We start from the raw sequence: 21,212 nt of genomic DNA, 5'->3' as shown, positions 1-21,212 counted from the left end.
TAGGAGTCGAAGGTTGCAGTGAACTGAGATCACACCACTGTACTCCAGCCTAGGCAACACAGTAAGACTGTCTCTAAATAAATAAATAAATAAATAGCTGGGCGAGGAGGCTCACGCCTGTAATCCTAGCACTTTGGGAGGCTAAGGTGGGAGGATCATGAGGTCAAGAGATGGAGACCATTCTAGCCAACATGGTAAAACTCTGTCTCTATGAAAAATACAAAAATTAGCTGGGCATGGTGGTGCACACCTGTATTCCCAGCTACCTGGGAGGCTGAGGCAGGAGAATCATTTGAACCTGAAAGGTGGAGGTTGCAGTAAGCTGAGATTGTGCCACTGCACTCCAGCCTGGGTGACAGAGTGAGACTCCATCTCAACAACGACAACAACAATAAATAAATTAATAAAAATGTTGGGGCAAGGTGATCATGGCAACTTTACAGAGTTCACTCATTTGACTCTAACAAACTTATGACCCAAAGCAGTTATGAACATCTTCATTTTACAAGTGTGGAAAATACCACTCAGGTTAGAGCAATTGCCCAAAGTTCTGCAGACGAGATACAGCACTGACTCCTCAAGCACTGCTACACACCCCCTTCCTGTATCTCTTTGGTTGACAAAGAGATAGAGATGAAATCATACACGCATTTAATTAAATGTTTATTCAATGAAAGGATGTATAAAAACTTACAAATTTGAGAACTCAACTATACATGAAATAGGATGATGGGATATTCAGTTTTTAACATATACATACAGTATAGCTATCAGCTGTTCTCCCCTTCCCCTTTAGTCCTTATTTCTGGCTCTTGTTTTGTCCTGTGAGGCCCTTCTTTTATTGGCCTAAGGGAAGATTAATGAACAATTTTTACTGCTTTTGAGCCAATGGAGAAAATTTCAGGCATTAAAAAAGAAAAAAAAAAAAAACCTGGAGAATAAACATCAAAATCAAGTATTTTTCCCAAACAGCAATTAGATTTTTTTGTCCTGATTTCTCTTTGCCATTTATTTTTGATGCCTCAATTAATGTTGCCAGTAAACTATCAGCATTGACCGTTTCAGTCATTAAAGTTACTACCTCTTCTGCTCACAAATTCCCCCATAAGATGAATATTCCTGTATCCTTTTCCCTGAAGTATATGCACTGATTTAAAAGTTAGTGTAAAACAAATTATCACTGGCAGCTGCTAGAAAATGGCAGGTCATTTTCTATTCAGAAAGACAATTATAGAATTGTACATTCAAATTTTAAAACAAATTGGTCAGAAATGAAAATACAGCATTTTGTTGTTGCTCAACTTGGAAAGAAGCCAGCAATGAGATAAGGCAGTGCATTCATTCACCTGTTTAGAGCAAGCACCCACGCATTTTTCTCTTACAAACACACAAACTCACGGCTTGTCATCTTGTATGCAAAAATTAAGATTGCCATCACATTATTACTTTTTCTCCTTTGTGTTTTGTTAACATGGATTTCTTAAGTAATGATTTTTCTTAAGTAGACATAATCTCAAAGGATGCATTCTGAAGTAAGACACCTGGAGGCTGAATTCTAAGAACGTTTTCTTGGGTTTAAAGTTTCCCCACACCTTCTAGATTTTGCATAGTACAGAGCCCAGCTGTATTTCTGAGAAGCACACTGTATTTTCTGACATTGTTTTTCTGCGAAGACTTTTTACCCAGGGAAAGTCATAATTTTAGCTTACCAAATTGGATTCCAGTTGTTTTATTGTATACCCTTCATTAGTTCCAAGTAGGCTTTTAAATAATCTAAAACCTGTCAAAATCTGTTTGAGTTTATAAGTATAATGACCATTATCTTTCCAATATCCCCTGCATGAAAGTCGATACATTCCAGGTTTATAATGCACAAAGCCTTGACAGAGGTGGGGCTAGGAGGCGGGAAAGGGGAAGAGGAGAAGGGAACAAGGACCTGTTTGTATCATGCCATGGAGAACTATAGTTCTGAATTCAGGGAAGGGAAGGAAGACAGTCTTTGTAAAAATGACAGTTTTTTAAAAAGATAAGTGACATTCAGTCTAGTAAGACGGTTTCCTGTTCCTTTTTGATGGAAGCTAACACTGGGTGGTCAGGCTCCGTTACTTCGGAGTCCCCACTGCCCAGGAGAATGGATCGCCCTTCATCTAGGGCAAAGACGTCCGAGTTCTGATTTTGGCATGAATGTTTAACAACCTCATTGGGAGTGGAGAATGTTTTGTCACACAAGTTGCATTTGTAGGGTTTGTTGGTTTGCACCAGCATGTTGTCCATCTGACTCCCTTCCTCAAATGTGCAGAGTTCCAGAGTCTGTTTGTCTACCATGGTGTAGGTGTCGATGCTCTGGTTGAGGCACACGTGGCGGGCAGCCTGGTTGGCCCTGCAAAAGCTTTTGTCACAAGTGCTGCACTTGAAAGGCTTCCCGGTGTGTATGTACATGTGCTCCCTCCAGTGGCTTTTCTGGATAAATTTGCGTCCGCATATTGTGCACTCATACTTCCGCCTCTTCACCTCTCTCTCCTGGTCGGCCTGCTCCAGGTTGTCAATGTCAGCAATGTCTGAGGGGGGTGGGGTTTCCGACTGCTGCTGCCCATCGATGATGGGCGAATCGGAGATGTGCTGCAGCTCACTGTCACTGATCATCCCGGCTTCAGGCACTTCCATGGCATCTTTCCCAAGGTCAGCTGCATTGCTACAGAGAGTCAGGGGGACGCGGCTTTCTCCCTGTTGGCTGGACGTGAAAGGTACTCCTGTGTGAATCTGGAGGTGTTCACGTAAGCTGCTCCGGAGGGTGAAGCGTCGTCCACACAGGTGGCAGGCGTAGTACTTTGGAAAGCTCCCGTTCCTCTTCATGATGCTCGGCTTGACGTGGGCTATCGTGAGGGTTGCAGGCTGCTCATCAGAAGAAGATGCTTCCAGATTGGTCTCCTCCCCGGGAGGAGGGGGAGGAACAGGAGTGGAAACAAGTTCTGGAGACAGTGAGGTCTGCAGGGGGTCTGAGGGAGTCATATTTGTCCGATTCACCTGGGCCAGGTTTGAAGTCAGCTGGGAAAGCTGCGAGGCCTCTGGGACCGGCTCCTGGCTTATCCTGGAGGTCTGTGGCCTTGGATCTCGCCCAAGTTTTTCAGGTGCTGAAGCAATCTTGGTGGCTTGTCTCAGCTGATGATCTGCAATCTGGATGCCATACAATGAAGAAGCCAGCGGGAAAACTTGGTCAGGGTGAGAAAAGGCTCCCTGGCTGGCGAGGCTGGCTTCCTGGATAAGCGGGTAAGCGTGCAGAAACTTGATCCCCTGTTCTAATCGAACCGGGTCGATGAGTTGAGGTGCCATCTTCCCAGTGTACATCAAGTGTAAAAGATAGCTGAAGATGTCGGGTTGTATATCAGTTGGTTTCAAACGGACACACTCACTGAAAGAAACAAGTAAAAAAAAATCTGAGTAAATGCCAGTCTAGGTGATAATATAAAGCCTGACAAAAAAAAAATGAACACTTAAAAACACAGGAAACAAGAACATTTCCTATCCTTCATTGTTAGTAAGTTTCATGAAATGGGTTGAAATAATCAAGAGATGAAGTTCATGTTAAATCAATGTGACATTGTAATCCACAGATTCTTAGAGCAGTTTTTCTCCTAGTAAGCTAAATTAATCTTTTATTTTTTTATTTCTATTTATTCATTTATTTTGAAACAGAGTCTAGCTCTTGTCAACCAGGCTGAAGGCCTCTACCTGCCAAATCTCAAGCAATTCTCCTGCCTCAGCCTCCTGAGTAGCTGGGAGTACAGGCGCCCACCACCATGCCTGGTTAATTTTGTATTTTTAGTAGAGATGGGGATTCACCATGTTGGCCTCAAATTCGTGGTGGTCTCAAATTCGTGACCCCAAGCAATCCATCCACCTTGACTTCCCAAAGTGTTGGGATTACAGGCGTGAGCCACTGCGCCTGGCCAAGTTGAATTAAGTATTATGTATTCTGTTTTTATTCAGAACTTTAGGAGCTCCTTATCAAATGCCACCATCAACATCAGCACTGCTTCTGGAATTTACAGGGATTCTTTCTCACTGGATTGTCATTCATTCTCATTTTACAGGAAAGGATTGAGGTTTAGAGGGGTTAATAAGCTGCTCAATATCACGTAGTTGGTAAGTAGTAGAACTGGTATTTGAACTTATGTTTGTCTAATTCCAAATCCACTACAGCAAGATCCTTTAGAAAATCAAAACAATCCTGTGTGGTAGATAAGGTGGATTTATTAAGTCCCATTTGACAGATATGGAAACTGAGGTCCCAAAAAGTTGAGTGATTTATCTAAGGCACCTAATGCATTTGATGATGCTGTTGATTTTACAGCTTTAGACTCGACTGCTTCTATCATTTCAGAAACAGCATCCTGATGAGGAGCTTCCCAAGAACTCTTCCCAGGCCATCAGTATTAACAAATTCTAATATATCATTAGAAATCAATGAGGTCTATATCCACATATCACAAGACATCTATTATCTTCCACTGACTGGATATTTTATAGACAATGCATTTCAAATTCAAAGACAGTTTCCTTGAATGCTTTCAGAATTTATAATTTTCTTTTATGATACTACTTTTTGTATTGTAACTTTATTTGGCTCTTTTAGCAATCACGTTCATTTTACTAACAAATATTTTATTTTCTTTCTTTTTTTTGAGATGAAGTCTCTGTCACTGAGTGACAGTGAAGTGCAGTGGCAAACTCCCAGCTCACCACAACCTCTACCTCCCAGGTTCAAGCAATTCTCCCACCTCAGCCTCCCGAGAAGCTGGGATTACAGGCATGTGCTACCACATCTGGCTAATTTTTATAGTTTTAGTAGAGACAGGATTTCGCCACATTGGCCAGGCTGGCCTCGAACTCCTGACCTAAGGTGATCCACCTGTCTTGGGCTCCCAAAGTGCTGGGATTACAGGCATGAGCAACTGCATTTGGCCAATATTTTCAATATACTGAAATATTAACAGCATATCATACTCTTCTAAATTTAACATTTTTATTCCATTAAAAAAAGAAAAGTTGACCAGGCACAGTGGCTCATGCCTGTAATCCCAGCACTTTGGGAGGCCGAGGTGGGAAGATCACCTGAGGTCAGGAGTTCCAGATCAGCTTGGCTAACACGGCAAAACCCCACTTCTACTAAAAATACAAACAATTAGCCTGGCATGGTGGCGTGCCTGTAATCCCAGCTACTCAGGAAGCTGAGGCAGGAGAATCCCTTGAACCCGGGAGTTAGATGTTTTGGTGAGCAGAGATCACACCATTGCATTCTAGCTTGGGCAACAAGGGCAAAACTCTGTCTCAAAAAAAAAAAAAAAAAAAAAAAAAAAAGATACACAGATCATTCATGTTTTTATTTGGAGTCCTTTTATATCCCTTTAAATAGGAATGCAAATACAGGTAGTCTTCGGATGGCTTCCAATAATACCATGTGTATACAGTAACACATTTAGATGCCATGGGGAAGTTCAATATTCAAAACAGAGCTTCAGGGATTTTGTGTGCTGAAAAATTTACTAATGTAAATAATCAACTCCCAAGTGAAGAAATGACCAGGGGAAACTTTTCCAGGATCAAGAGGGCAGAGGTATTGGGAAACCAAAGGCCTTAGAGACGCAAGTTACACCCTTTCTCCTGCCAAGATGAAACATTCCTCAAGGGAGAAGGAGGGGATAGAGTAGGGAGCCTGCAGCCAACTCTCTTTCCCCTCAAAAAGGGAAGGGTAGCATCCAGGCACTGTGTCTCATGCCTTTATTCCCAGTACTTTGGGAGGCCAAGGCGGGAGGATCGCCTGAGCCCAGGAGCTGAAGACCAGCCCCGGGGAACATGGCGAGACCATCTCTACAAATAAATGGGGAGAAAAAAAAGACCAGCCTGAGCAACATGGCGAAACCCTGTCTCTACAGAAAAATACAAAAATTAGCTGGGTGGATGGGTACATGCCTATAGTTCCAGCTACTTGGGGGCACTGAGGCAGGAGGATGGCTTGAGCTGAGGAGGTCGAGGCTGAGGCTGCAGTGAGCTGTGGCCATGACCATGCCACTGCACTCCAGCTGGGGCAACAGAGGGGGCCCCTCTCTCAGAGAAAAAAAAAAAAAAAGGAAAGGTAGAAATCCAAAGAAGGCTTTGATTTTTAGCAACCATGAAATGTACTAACAAGCAGAGTCCCTTTCCAGAACAATTTTGTTGTTAAGTTTTTTGTTTTTTATTTTGAGATGGAGTCTTGCTCTGTTGCCCAGGCTGCAGTACAGTGGCACAATTTTGGCTCACTGCAACCTCTGCTTCCCAGTTTCAAGTGATTCTGCCTCAGCTTCCCAAGTAGCTGGGATTACAGGTGCCTGCCACCAGGCCCAGATAGTTTTTGTATTTTTAGTAGAGATGGGTTTCATTGTGTTGGCCAGGCTGGCCTTGAACTCCTGACCTCAAGTGATATGCCTGCCTCAGCCTCCCGAATTGCGAGAATTACAGGTGTGAACCACCACGTCTGGCTGACTTTGGTGTAAATTTTGTAATTTTTTTTCTCATTGTTGGATAGGCTGTCCTGTCTATCACTTGTGAATGGTGATTCAACGTAAGCCTCTCAAATCTGAAAGAACTTTGTACAGTCTCTGATGGCAAAAAAAAAAGGACATAGCTGGGGAGACCATGGCCTATACTTCAGGTGGGCCTGGAGGGAGGACTCCAAAGGGCCAAGGAAAACAAAGCAGCAAGTCCCTGCGGTTTACAGCCAGGGATCCTAGGGTCCAGGGAGGTCTCCAAACACCAATTTATTTTGATTAAAAAAAAAAAAAATTTCTTTAAGAGATTGGGTCTTGCTTGGAAGGCCCAGGCTGGAGTGCAGTGGCACGATCATAGCTGACTGTGGCCTCAACCTCTCAAGCTCATGCGATCCTTCTGCCTCAGCCTCCTGAGTAGCTGGGACTATAGGCATATGCCACCACACCCAGCTAGTTTTTAAACTTTTACAGAGATAGGGTCTCACCATCTTGTCCAGGTTAGTCTTGAACTTCTGGGCTCAAGAGATCTTCCTGCCTCAGCCTCCCAAAGTGCTGGGAGGACAGCACAAGCCATTGCATGCAGCCTTAATTTTTTTTTTTTTTTTTTTTTAAAGCAGAAGCATATGTGCAAACATACACTTAAAAAACAGGTGGAGGCCGGGCGCGGTGGCTCAAGCCTGTAATGCCAGCACTTTGGGAGGCCGAGGCGGGTGGATCACGAGGTCAAGAGATCGAGACCATCCTGGTCAACATGGTGAAACCCCGTCTCTACTAAAAATACAAAAAATCAGCTGGACATGGTGGCACATGCCTGTAATCCCAGCTACTCAGGAGGCTGAGGCAGGAGAATTGCCTGAACCCAGGAGGCGGAGGTTGCGGTGAGCCGAAATTGCGCCATTGCACTCCAGCCTGGGTAACAAGAGTGAAACTCCGTCTCAAAAAAAAAAAAAAAACAAAAAAAAACAGGTGGAGGCCAGGCACAGGGGCTCACGCCTGTAATCCCAGCTACTGGGACTGCACTTCAGCCTGGGCAACAAAAGCCAGCCTCTGTCTCAAAAAAACAAAAAAGGCGGAATTTTTCCAAGTTCCTTACTGTATATTTCAGCTGTTCCATCCCTGACTGCTTTTATTCCCAGGCAGCTGACTTCTGTCAATCACTCAACTCACTATGGGCCAGATTTTGGTCTTTTCCCAGTCTTTTGGAAAGGACTTACATCTAAGTGGTTTGCAGATATGTTTGACATAACACTTTTTTTTTTTTTAACAGAGTTTTGCTCTTGTTGCCCAGGCTGGAGTGAAGTGGTACAATCTCAGCTCACTGCAACATCTGCCTTCCGGGTTCAAGTGATTCTCTTGCATCAGTCTCCCCAGTAGCTGGGATTACAGGTACACGCCACAATGCCCTGCTAATTTTTGTATTTTTACTAGAGATGAGGTTTCACCATGTTGGCCAGGCTGGTCGACGTAACACTTTTATGTAGGAAAAAGATGAATATAGTGTTATGGTACAAACTTCCACAGTAATTTCCATTTCCAATTATTCCTTCAATCGAATTTTAAAAGAAATGATAGGCTAAACAACTTTAAAAATAAGCATTTTTGAATAACATTAGCACTGTCAGAAGGTTGTACTTAGAAAGGCCTCTCCCTCAGTGGTTTTATTTTTGACAGCTGAAAGTCTGCCGTTGTCTGTGATTTCAAGGAACCACACAGAGTAACTGACAGAAGACAGGGCCATCTAGTGGTAACTACAGCCAGAAATCACCCTCAGAGCTAAACCTGAAAAAATGGACTGTATTCTCAGTCTATGCCTGAGTAGTTGGGCAGTAGTCTGTCATGCCCCACAGAGGAGGTTCTGGTTGAAAAGTGCACCCCTGGCCTTCACCCCATTTGCCTTGCCTCAGTGAGCTTGAATTCTGCACCAGGAGGTGAGCAAAGCTGGCCACTAGGCATATGTGACCTTCGGTGCACTCATGCACACTGTTGAGTCACACTGTTGTATTACACAAATATCACACCGCCTTGTTAGAATGGCATTCATTTAGTGCCCTATACTTCAAGGTGGCTTTCTTGCACTGAATTAAAACTCATTACATAGTATTCTTGCACTTCCCCAAATTAAAAATGCCTCCTTTTCAGTACCATTTAAATCACTGTGTAGAGACTGCCCAGTACAAAACCCCCACTAGGCCTGAAGTCTCTGACACACTGGAGTTAGAGGGAGCATCCTTGGTGTTGCCAGATGAGCCACCCCTTCTGGGTTATTCTGCAGTTGTCCCATCTGATCCCCCAGACATTGATCAAGTGGCTATTCTATTGTGTGTTGGTGTTTGCAAAGATTTGTAAAACCCAGTCCCTGCCCTCAAGAAACTTACACGTGAAGAAGGGGGAAAAGTACACAAATAACAACAACACAGGGGAAATGTGCATATTTGCATTCTTGTACAAATGCACAGTCTTAGAAAGGGGTACAAATAAAGTGTTTTAAGCCATGAGCGAGGATGTAGTCACTGTCATTTGTTTGGTTTCACTTGACTGGGAGGGGTCACACAAGAGGTGCTGCATGAGCTAGGACTCAGGGAGTGGGCAGGGGACCACCAAAATGTGGTCCAGGTGAGCTGAAGCCATGAAAGTAGGTCTGGTTAAGGTGAAGAGGAGGGGTGGGGCATCCCAGAGGGCCCAGTCGAAGATGAGGCTAGGAGGAGGTTGGGCTCCAAGCCTGTGGGGCCTTGGATGACAGAATAAGGAGCCTGTGTGTTATTCTGATATGCACTGGGCATCCCCAAAGTTTCTGATCCAAGGAATAACGCAATATAGTAGGTTTCTCATCAAACACTACAGTCAAAGCAGTGTTTGGAAATACTAATCTGATAGTAACGTGGAAAATGGGTTATGAGGTAATGGAAGTAAGAAAGGAAAAGAAGTGAGAAACGGGAAAGGTAATTTGAAGAAAACATGATCTGGGGACTGATAAGATGTGATTCAAAAGAGAATTAAGCTTGGGATACTTGAAGATAAGAAAATAGGCAGGAGGAATTTTGGAGAAGGCCTAATTCAGTTTTAGACATCCTCAAAGAGACAAAAGGAGACATTTGACTCTAAATGTCCAGCATGTAGCCCCAGGCCTTGGGAAGAGAATTCTGAAGACAGAAAAGTCAAGGCCAGAGCTATAAACTGAAGTTTCCTGCAGAGGCAAGATCTCGGAAAAAGACACGCACCCAAAGGAGAGTGCAAAAGACAAAATTCACCAAAGGCCCAGCTTTAGAGGGCAGAAAACCAAGGGATATTCAGCTATAAAAATGCAGATGACAATCACTTAAGAAGGAAGGAGCAGATGCTGGAGGACAGGATGCTACAACACTGAGAGAAGGGCAGTGGTTTTCACGAGGGGTGACCTTTGAGAAAAGACTGCAGTAGAGTGAAGGAGGGGAGGAAACCACAGCGCACACTGCTAGGAAGAGTGTGGGATGAAGAGAGTGCAGGCGGGGACCTCGATTACCCTTTTAAGGGCTTTCATAGTAAAGTGAAGTCAGGCAGCCAGCAGTGTCGAGGATATGCTGATTCCGCATGGGCTGGGGAGGGGGGTGAAAACAGATTACCTAAAAGGAACAGAATGAAAATTGAGGGGTGGGATCTGGCAGCATGAGGGAGGGAGGGAGACCATTTTCCGAAGACACTGAGAGGCCCTTTTCTCAAGATAGGAGAGATGGGAAGGAAAAAAAAAAAAAGACTGAGGAAAGATAGAGATGTTTTAAGACAGAAAAGAGGGAAACTGGGGAAATTCATGCCCTGGAGCTTTCTTGCTACAGGAGGAGACAAGAATAAATGCTTAAAGTCAGGGGGTTCTAAGGGGACTGGGGCTAGAGGAATGAGAGACAGGCCTTAGGTATTGAGTAGAGAAAAGATTACTACTGGAAGGGTTCACTGAGGTTGGGTGGCTGGCTTTATAATGGACCTGATCTTAGAGATCCTGACTATGCAGGTGATACCCAGTGAGGGCATCTGGAGGTGGAGGGGCTGGGTAGAGCTGGCAGGTCCAGTGATTCTCCAGTGCTACTGAAAGCACGCGTAACAAGAAGGGTAGGGGGCGAGTGAGGCCACAAGGGAGCAGGTCACCTGGGAGCTAGGAGAGGTAGAGAGACCTATGGTCTTGATGAGGGCCAGGGACACGGAGGTTAAGAAGTCCACAGTCATTAGGTTATTAGCAACCACTTTAGTTACCTGGTCTGATGGACAAACAACATCTTAAAGTAATTGGAGAATGAAGCAAGAACTGATTTGTGTGCCTTGAAGTATACATCGCCGATTGCAACCGTGCAGTCACACAGGAAACCAAACTCTCGCTGAGCGTTTAACTGTTGCAGTAGAATAAGTCCATGGTTGGCCAAATCCATTTTTTAAAAAATCTGCAAAGCAAACAATTTTATTTTTAAGAAGGTGATTTACAAATAAGAATGTGTCCTTTACAGTCACCAACAGTCATGATCATAGCGAACATGTCAGCATAGCTATGTGTCAGGCACTGCTAAAAACGTTACATAAATTAACTCATTTAGTCTTCCTAACAGTGACCTGAAGTAGTTATGTCATTATGCTTTTTTTTTTTTAAGCAGATGATGTCATTTAAAGTAAATTAGGGAATTACATGATTTGCCCAAGCTGACACAGATGGTAATGGAGAAACCAGGAAATGAACTCAGGTGATCTGCCTTAATTTAAGCATCAAGTCCTGGAGAAAGACTGTAAATATCTTAGACCATCAAGTTTTCATTTTTTCTGAGATGGAGTCTTGCTCTGTTGCCCCGGCTGGAGTGCAATGGCAAGGTCTTGGCTCACTGCAACCTCTGCCTTCTGGGTTCAAGTGATTCTCTTGCCTCAGCCTCTCAAGTAGCTGACATTACAGCTGTGTGCTACCATGCCTGGCTAATTTTTGTATTTTTTTTTATTGCATTTTAGGTTTTGGGGTACATGTGAAGAGTAATTTTTGTATTTTTAGTAGAGTCAGGGTTTCATCATGTTTGCCAGGCAGGTCTCAAACTCCTGACCTCGTGATCCACCCACCTCAGCCTCCCAAAGTGCTGGGATTCCGGCCATCTAGTCTTTTAGTTTAAAATTCCAGATGCAAATGAAGCCTTTTAGTTTAAGATTCCAAACGGAAATTCTAATGATGCATCAGAGTTCATCAATGCTTTCACAGAGATAGATAAATGAAGGTGTTGGGGTGGGGTCCCAGCAGGGTGGGGTGAGAATCAACAAATCTAAGGGCAAGAATCCAGCTCCTGCTGTGTGTTCCTCTGGTGATGTAACAGCCCCATCACCCCTGACCCTTAACACTCACCAAGGAAGTGGAGTTGGGGCTCTGCCTCCTTTTTTGTGGAGGAGGAAATGGGTTTTGAGAAGTATAAGTAATTTGTCCCAGGCCTTCTAGCCAAAAGGTGGGAGGATCAAAATTTAAATGTGATTGTTCTGTTTCCAAATTCTATGATTTTCATTATTCACACCTGACCCTAGCAAACCCCACTGGTCTGAGTCTATTTATAATAGAGAGGCAGCCTGACATTGTATGGTCCATCAAATCACTAGACTACTCCTTTTCCACAAAGAGCATTTATAAAAGCCCATTACACACAGACCAACATTATATTTAACGTTATACTTCATGGTAAGAAAGGGTGAATACCTTCTCTGCAAGACTGGGAACGAGGCAAAGATGTCCCCTCTTGCTATTCAATACAGCACTGGAAGTACTAGCTCGTGCAAAAAAGCAAGACAGAAAATAAAAAGCATACAGAAAAAAAGGAAAAATAAAATTGTCCCTATTTGCAGATGACATGATTGTAACACAGAAAGTCCCAAGATATCTATCACAGAACTAATAAATGAGTTTGACAAATCATAAACATACCAGAAAAAAAAAATAAACTGTAATTCTATATACTAGCAATAAACATGTGGACTGAATTAAAAAGTTAATACCATTTGAAATCATTCAAAAAATGAAATACATGGGTATAAATCTAACAAAACATGTGCAGGACTTGCATTGAAAGCTATAAAACACTGATGGAAGAAATAAAAGATCTAAATAAATGGATAGATATACTATGATTATGGATAGGAAGACTCAACATGGTAAAGATATCAATTTTCCCAAACTGACATATAGGTTTGATGCAATTCCCATAAAAATCCCAGCAAGATTTATTTGCAGATATAGACAAAATTATTCTAATATGTACATGTAAAGGCAAAGGAACTAGAATAGCTAAAATTATATATAATAAAATTATATATACATATTATATATTATATATTATATACATATATATTATATAAAATATATTTATACATTAGATATATTATATACATATATTTTAGACAGAGTTCTCGCTCTTGTTGCCCAGGCTGGAGTGCAGTGGTGCAATCTCAGCTCACTGCACCCTTTGCCTCCTGGGTTCAACTGATTCTCCTGCCTCAGCCTCCCAAGTAGCTGGGATTACAGGCATGTGCCACCAAGCTCCACTTATTTTTTTGTGTTTTTAGTAGAGACGGGGTTTCACCATGTTGGCCATGCTGGCCTCGAACTCCTGACCTCAGGTAATTCACCCACTCCAGCCTCCCAAAGTGCTGAGATTACAGGTGTGAGCCACCATGCCTGACCTAAAATAATTTTTTAAAAAGAACCATAAAGTGGGAGAAACCAGTCTACCCAATTTCAATATGTAGTATATTCTACAGTATTCCATACTGTGTGGTACTGGCAGAGGGACAGACAAGCGAATCAATGGAACAAACACAACTGTGAACCCAGAAGCAGACCCACATAAATATGCACAACTGATGACTGACAAAGTACAAAAGCAATTCACTGGAGGAAGAATAAGCTTTTCAACAAATGGTGCTGGATCAATTGGACTTCCAGAGGCAAAAAAGAAAAAAAGATCAAGAACCCTGACACTTAAGTCCCATACATTATATAAAAATCAACTCAAAATGGGTAACGGACTTAAATGTAAAACACACAACTATTAAAACTTTAGGAAACAACATGTAAGAAAACCTCAAATCTAGGGTTAAAGAGCTTTTACACTTGACATCAAAAGCAGAATAAAAACTTTTGCTCTCTGAGAGACCTTATAAAGAGGATGAAAACACAAGCTCATAGACTAGGAGTAAATAATTGAAAACTTTTGCAAACTAGTCCTTTGACAAAAGATTAGTATATGGAATATACAAAGAACTTTCAAAACTCAACCAGTAAAAAAACAATTAAATTAGAAAATGTGTAACAGACTTGAGACACTTCACAAAGAGGATATATAGACAGCAAACAAACACATGAAAATATGTTTGAAACCACTAGCCATTAAAACCACAAATTAAATTAAAATTAAAACCACAGTATCACTGTGCACCTATCAGGATGGCTAGAATAAAAAACAGTCATAATACATGTTGACAAGAGTGTGGAGAAACTGGAACATTCATATATCACTAGCAGGAATGTAAAATGGTACAGCTATTCTGGAAAAGAGTTAGCAGTTTCTTAAAAAACTACCACCTGACCCAGGAATTGCACTCCTGTTTATCCCAGATAAATGAAAACTTATGTTCACACAAAAACCTGTGCAGGAATGTCCATAGCACCTTAATTCCTAACAGTCAAAAACTAGAAACAACTCAGATGTCCTTCAATGACTGCATAAACTCACTATGGTATGCCCACACAGTGGAAAACTATGCAGCTATAAAGAAGAAATGACCTACGGATAACATACAACAACTTGGGTGAATTATACTCACTGAAAAAAGCCAATCCCAAAAGATTATCTACTGTATGATTACACTGACGTGTGAAAATTACGGAAATAGAAAACAGACTAGTGGTGGTAGGGTGTGGGGTAGGGGGTGGGCATGGCTATGGAAGGGCAACATGAGGGCTCCTTGTGGTGACAGAAATGTTCTACATGTCAAAATCCTGGCTGTGACACTCTACTATAGTTTTTTGTAAAATGTTTCTATTAGGGGAAACTGGGTAAAGGGTTATGGGATCTCCGTATTATTTCTTGCAGCTGCATGTGAATCTGTAATGATCTCAAAATCAAGTTCAACTTTTTTTTTTTTTTGAGATGGAGTTTCACTCCTGTAGCCCAGGCTGCAGTGCAATGATGCGATCTTTGCTCACTACAACCTCCACTTCCTGGGTTCAAGTGATTCTCCTGCCTCAGCCTCCTGAGTAGTTGGGATTATAGATGCCTGCCACCACACCTGGCTAAACATTTTTTGTATTGTCAGTAGAGACGGGGTTTCACCGTGTTGGCCAGGCTGGTGTGAACATCTGACCTCAGGTAAGCCACCCGCTTCAGCCTCTGAGGTGCAGTGCTGGGATTACTCCGAGGTGGAGTGCTGGAGTTACTCTACTCTGAGGTAAAGTTCTGGAGGTGTTGGGTGAAGTGCTGGGATTACAGGGGTGAGACACTGCGCCTGGCCAAGTTCAATTTTTAAAAGCCTACTACACATTAATTAATTGACTACATTTTTAAAAAGTGAGTATGCTTAACTTCAGAATTAAGCATGCACTGTGGAGAATGCATGATCAATAAGCTTAAAAAAATGAAAGCAGACCCACAGCAACTTTTAAAAACTTTTATTTCATTTTTGTTTTTTAGACTAGTCAAGTGCAGTAGTGAGAAGGGAGAATAAAGCAGAACAAGGAGTTTGATCTGTAACTCAAAAATCAATTGAGATAGCTCACTACCTTTGGACCAGCCATTCACAGCAATTCTTTTTTTTTTTTTTTTTTTTTTGAGACAGAGTTTCGCTCTTGTTACCCAGGCTGGAGTGCAATGGTGTGATCTCGGCTCACCGCAACCTCTGCCTCCTGGGCTCAGGCAATTCTCCTGCCTCAGCCTCCTGAGTAGCTGGGATTACAGGCATGCGTCACCATTCCCAGCTAATTTTTTGTATTTTTAGTAGAGACGGGGTTTCACCATGTTGACCAGGATGGTCTCGATCTCTTGACCTCGTGATCCACCCGCCTCGGCCTCCCAAAGTGCTGGGATTACAGGCTTGAGCCACCGCGCCCTGCTCACAGCAATTCTTAATCAGCAGATGCTGGGCTTCCTACTCTCTTTCCTGCTCTAGGGATGTTCAGGCAGATTCAGAAATTAACAAGTATGCCCTAAAATAGACAAACGTAATGGAATAATACTTTAAGAGACTTATCAGGTCACAAATCAGGAACCCAGATTGTCAAATTTTACATTTTCTACCTACCATGAGTCATATCCAAGCATGAGATAGGAGAGTCATCCAATTTTGCAACTCATTTAAGTATAAAGACCTAGACTGTTGTCTCATGCAAACAGATGGTATGGATCAGTTTCCCCACTACCTTCTGTGTACGTCAGAGAACGTGAAAGCACTCAGGTTAGGAAGGGGAGGCACAGCAAAGGCATGGGGCTCATGATGAAAGCCAGAGATGTTGCTGGGTTGCAAAAGTAACCTGGATTTCAGAGAAACATCACTCTAACCTGACCTCTACCAAGACATAACTTAGAAGCTTGTCTTCAAGGTTATTCTCTGTGAAGTGCCAGAATACTTCTTTTCCATCTTACTAATCTGCTTTTCTCTTAAAAAAAAAAAAAAAAAAAATCCTCTGAGACCCAACTGTGATATGCTCCCTGCCATGTCCTCTGACTCTGATCATCTGTACATATATATTTAGGCAGCTTGAGGTCACACTCATCAACAGCTGCTTCAAGTACAGGAACATGTTACTATTTATCCTTTCATGATAATGATGAGAATTGTTAGGCCGGACACGGTGGCTCACGCCTATAATCCCAGCACTTTGGGAGGCTGAGGCGGGTGGATCACGAGGTCAAGAGATCGAGACCATCCTGGTCAACAAGACAAAACCCCGTCTCTACTAAAATTACAAAAATTAGCTGGGCATGGTGGCACGTGCCTGTAGTCCCAGCTACTCAGGAGGCTGAGGCAGGAGAATTGCTTGAACCCAGGAAGCGGAGGTTGCGGTGAGCCGAGATTGTGCCATTGCACTCCAGTCTGGATAACAATGGCGAAACTCCATCTCAAAAAAAAAAAAAGAGAGAGAATTGTTATTTATTTATTTTAAATTATGCTTTAAGTTCTGGAGTACATGTGCAGAACATCCAGGTTCATTACATACGTGCCTTGGTGGTTGGCTGCATCTATCACCCCATCATCTACATTAGGTATTTCTCCTAATGCTAACCCTCCCCTAAGCCCCCAACCCACTGACAGGCCCCAGTGTCTGATGTTCCTCTCCCTGTGTCCATGTGTTCTCATTGTTCAACTCCTACTTATGAGTGAGAACATGCGGTGTTTGGTTTTCTGTTTCTGTGTTAATTTGCTGAGAATCATGGTTTCCAGCTTCATCCATGTCCCTGCAAAAGGCATAAACTCATCTTTTTGTATTGCTGCATAGTATTCCATGGTGTGTATGTGCCACATTTTCTTTAACCAGTCTATCATTGATGGGCATTTGGGTTGGTTCCAAGTCTTTGCTATTGTGAACAATGCCTTTATAATAGAATGACTTATAATTCTTTGGGTATATACCAGTAATGGGATTGCTGGGTCAAATTGCTGGGATTCCTAGGCCACACACCTGTGGCCCTGGGTATTCCTGGTCCTAGATCCTTGAGGAATTGCCACACTGTCTTCCACAACAGTTGAACTAATTTACACTCCCACCAACAGTGTAAAAGCATTCCTATTTCTCTATATCCTCTCCAGCATCTGTTGTCTCCTAACTTTTTAATCATCACCATTCTAACTGGCGTGAGATGGTGGTTTTCATTTTCACTTCTCATTGTGGTTTTGATTTGCATTTCTCAGTGATGATGAGCTTTTTTTCATATGTTTGTTGGCTGCATAAATGTTTCCTTTTGAGAAGTATCTGTTCGTATCCTTTGCCCATTTTTTGATGGGACTGTTTTTTTCCAAGAATTGTTTTTTATGGAGTGCGACTATTGGCCATGATTTACATATGCAATTAATTTAATTTCATATCAACCTATTTGAGATATTTGAAGTATTGCTACCCATATTTATAAATGAGAAAATAGGGTGAGAGAGGGTAGGTGGCTTAGCCAAGCTTACAGAACCAGTACATTGAAAAAGCAGACTTTAGGCCGGGAGCGGTGGCTCACGCCTGTAATCCCAGCACTTTGGGAGGCCGAGGTGGGTGGATCATGAGGTCAAGAGATCGAGACCATCCTGGTCAACAAGGTGAAACCCCGTCTCTACTAAAAATACAAAAACTTAGCTGCGCATGGTGGCGCGTGCCTGTGATCCCAGCTACTCAGGAGGCTGAGGCAGGAGAATTGCCTGAACCCAGGAGGCGGAGGTTGCGGTGAGCCGAGATCGCGCCATTGCACTCCAGCCTGGGTAACAAGAGCGAAACTCTGCCTCAAAAAAAAAAAAAAAAAGAAAAAGCAGACTTTAGACTAGGATTCACTTGATTAGCTAGAACGTGCTATATGAAAGTGTGTGTGTTTGTTTTAAATTAATATTATTTTTGCTGCTTTTTTTTTTTTTTTTTTTGAGACGGAGTTTCACTTTTGTTACCCAGGCTGGAGTGCAATGGCACGATCTCGACTCACCGCAACCTCCGCCTCCTGGGTTCAGGCAATTCTCCTGCCTCAGCCTCCTGAGTAGCTGGGATTACAGGCACACGTCACCATGCCCAGCTAATTTTTTGTATTTTTAGTAGAGACGGGGTTTCACCATGTTGACCAGGATGGTCTCGATCTCTTGACCTCGTGATCCACCCGCCTCGGCCTCCCAAAGTGCTGGGATTACAGGCTTGAGCCACCGCACCCGGATATTTTTGCGGCTTTTAAGTATATATACTTATTACAAAAGATTCAAATATTATGGACACACAAAATGTGATATTTTTCTATCCACCTTTACCCTTACTCTTTTTGTCCATATTCTAGTTAATACTTGGTATTCTTTGCCAATATGGCTTTTTTTACATTGTATGGCTTTAATGAGGAAATAAAGCTTATTTTTTTTTTTTTTTTTTTTTTTTTTGAGACGGAGTTCCGCTCTTGTTACCCAGGCTGGAGTGCAATGGCGCGATCTCGGCTCACCGCAACCTCCGCCTCCTGGGTTCAAGCAATTCTCCTGCCTCAGCCTCCTGAGTAGCTAGGATTACAGGCATGTGCCACCATGCCCAGCTAATTTTTTGTATTTTTAGTAGAGACGGGGTTTCACCATGTTGACCAGGATGGTCTCGATCTCTCGACCTCGTGATCCACCCGCCTCGGCCTCCCAAAGTGCTGGGATTACAGGCTTGAGCCACCGCGCCCGGCCGTAAAGCTTATTTTTATATTTGTTGACCATCTGTATTTCCTTTAGTATCTCTTCATGAACTCTGCTCATTTTCTTATTCGATTGCCTTTTTCTTATCAATTTAATAAAACCAGGCCAGGTTTGGTGGCTTACGCCTCTAATCCTAGCACATTGGGGGGCCAAGGTGGGAGGACTGCTGAAGCCCAGGAGTTCAAGACCAGACTGGGCAACATGGAGAGAACCTCCCCGCCCCATCTCTACAAAAAATTAAAAAAATAGCCAGGCACGGTGGCACACACCTGTGACCCTAGCTATTTCAGAAGCTGAAGTGGGAGGATCACTTGCGCCCAGGGGGTTAAGGCTGCTGTGAGCTGTGTCAGCACCACAAACTCTAGCCTGGGAAACAGAGTCAGATTCTTGTCTCAAAAAAAAAAAAAAAAAAAAAAAAGGATGGATGAGGTAGCTCACACCTGTAATCCCAGCACTTTGGGAGGCTGAGATGGGCAGATCACAAGGTCATGAGTTCGAGACCAGCCTGGCCAACATGGTGAAACACCATCTCTACTAAAAATATAAAAAATTAGCTGGGTGTGGTGGTGTGCACCTGTAATCCCAGCTATTCACTCAGGAGGCTGCGGGGCTGAGGGAGGAGAATCGCTTGAACCTGGGAGGCAGAGGTTGCAGTGAGCCGAGACTGTGCCACTGCACTCCAGCCTGGGCAACAAAGCGAGACTCCAACTCAAAAAAAAAAAAAAAAGAAATCTATAAAACCCTGTATATAAGGAAAATGGGCCCTGTGTCACATATGTTGCTAATAATTTCTCACTTTCTTTGCATTTGTTTATAGAGATTTTGACAAATATAATTTTATGTTTTAATGCCATGGAATTTATCAGTATTTTATAGCAGGATTTTGAGGTTTTGGTTTTTACATTAATGGGTATATGTTATTTCTTTCGATAGAGCAAACTATATGGCTCCCTCTCTTTCCATAAACAAACTCACATAAGCATTCTATTCAGACCGTAAGAATGAAGAATGATAGAATTGCTCAATGCTTTTTAAGGGAGTCTACCAGTTACTTTAGAATGTCAATTTAGGAACACCTCCTAGATAAGGAAACACGCTGAACATAAGTATTCAAATACAGGGGAAAGCATACATGTGCATGACTCAGAGAAATGAAGAAACAGACTAAAAGGCAGAAAATCAGAACAAGTCGCATGCCGAAATTCACAAGGGGGAAATTCACAGAGATCAACTGGAACAAATATCTTATTTTGGAGACCAGAAAACCTTTCTCAAAAAGAAAACCAAAACCAAAACCCCTAGACTGTTCCACATGTGAACTCCCTGAGGAAATGGGGCAAAAGGGTGGAGGAGGCACCATGAGCCCCACCCGGCCTCTGCCCAGTGACAGCACTGCCTTTTAAAAAAATCTCTCTTCTTCTCATCACGGCCTCCCTTTCCATGAGGCGCTCAACTGGCCCAAAATGCGTCGGCTGGGGCCCTGGCCTCCTGGTGGATGGATCAGCTGGGGCTGGCCCTCTCTTGTGGAAATGTCTGTCTGCTCTTCCACCTCCAGGCCGGTTCCTGCCCGGCTCTGCTCGCCAAGGTCACTGAGGACCTTGCTCCCTGCCTTAGGGACTTAGTGGCTTTTACTCAACCTCTTTGCGGGATTTCAAACTCTTCCTCCCGTTTTGATAAATCTTTGGTCTCTGGCTTTCAGGCTACTGCTCTCCGGTTTTGGGCTCACCACAGGCTGTTCTATTTTAATCCCCATCCAGGGTTCCTCTTGCTGGTCTCCTCTGCGCCTGGTCCCCAGCCCACTCCTCATTCTGCAGCCTCTCTTTGGTGATCTCTCTCACTTCTCCTTGGCGGTCCCACAGGAACTTCAAACTTGATTTAGGTAAAACTCAATTCCTCCCTGCCCTCTCACTGCCATTTACCCAAAAGGACAATAAAAACCAGGGACACACATCTGCTCCCTCTGTATTCCCTGGCGAGTGCAGGGCCCCATTTCTACCCTCTGACCAAGCCAGAAATCTCAGTTCATCCTCAGGCCTCCATTCTCTCACTCCTCACATCAGCCCCCAAGTGCCATTAACTGAAACTTCTTACTCTCCTGCCTCACTTTAGCCTCACCTCCCAACTCATCTCTCCGGCTCCAGTTCTGGCCTCCTCCACACATCCAGCACACAGTAGCCAGAATGACCTTTCGAAAGGGCAAAACTGATGTCACCTGCTTAATATCCTCCTGTGGGCTGGGCACAGTGGCTCAAGCCTGTAATCCCAGCACTTTGAGAGGCTGAGGCAGGTAGATCATCTGAGGTCAGGAGT

General features: G+C 43.2%; 1 protein-coding gene across 2 annotated transcripts in view; it reads right to left on the bottom strand.

Moving 5' to 3' along the window:
• Positions 1-648: 648 nt before the first annotated feature.
• Positions 649-21,212, bottom strand: part of ZBTB2 (zinc finger and BTB domain containing 2) — a 31,446-nt gene continuing 10,882 nt past the window's right edge. For both annotated transcript variants that reach the window (XM_003943555.4, XM_010331422.3), the window contains exons 2-3: positions 10,746-10,930; positions 649-3,409 (exon numbers count right to left, since the gene is read on the bottom strand). In XM_003943555.4, coding sequence (XP_003943604.1) covers positions 2,038-3,409; positions 10,746-10,918 — 1,545 coding nt within the window. In that variant the 5' untranslated portion in view covers positions 10,919-10,930 and the 3' untranslated portion in view covers positions 649-2,037. The remainder of the gene's footprint in view (positions 3,410-10,745; positions 10,931-21,212) is intronic.

This window comes from Saimiri boliviensis, chromosome 4 (genome assembly GCF_048565385.1).
Source record: "Saimiri boliviensis isolate mSaiBol1 chromosome 4, mSaiBol1.pri, whole genome shotgun sequence".
Lineage (NCBI taxonomy): Eukaryota > Metazoa > Chordata > Mammalia > Primates > Cebidae > Saimiri > Saimiri boliviensis.
Note: the sequence above shows the minus strand (reverse complement) of the source record. Positions and strands in the feature narration are given on the sequence as shown.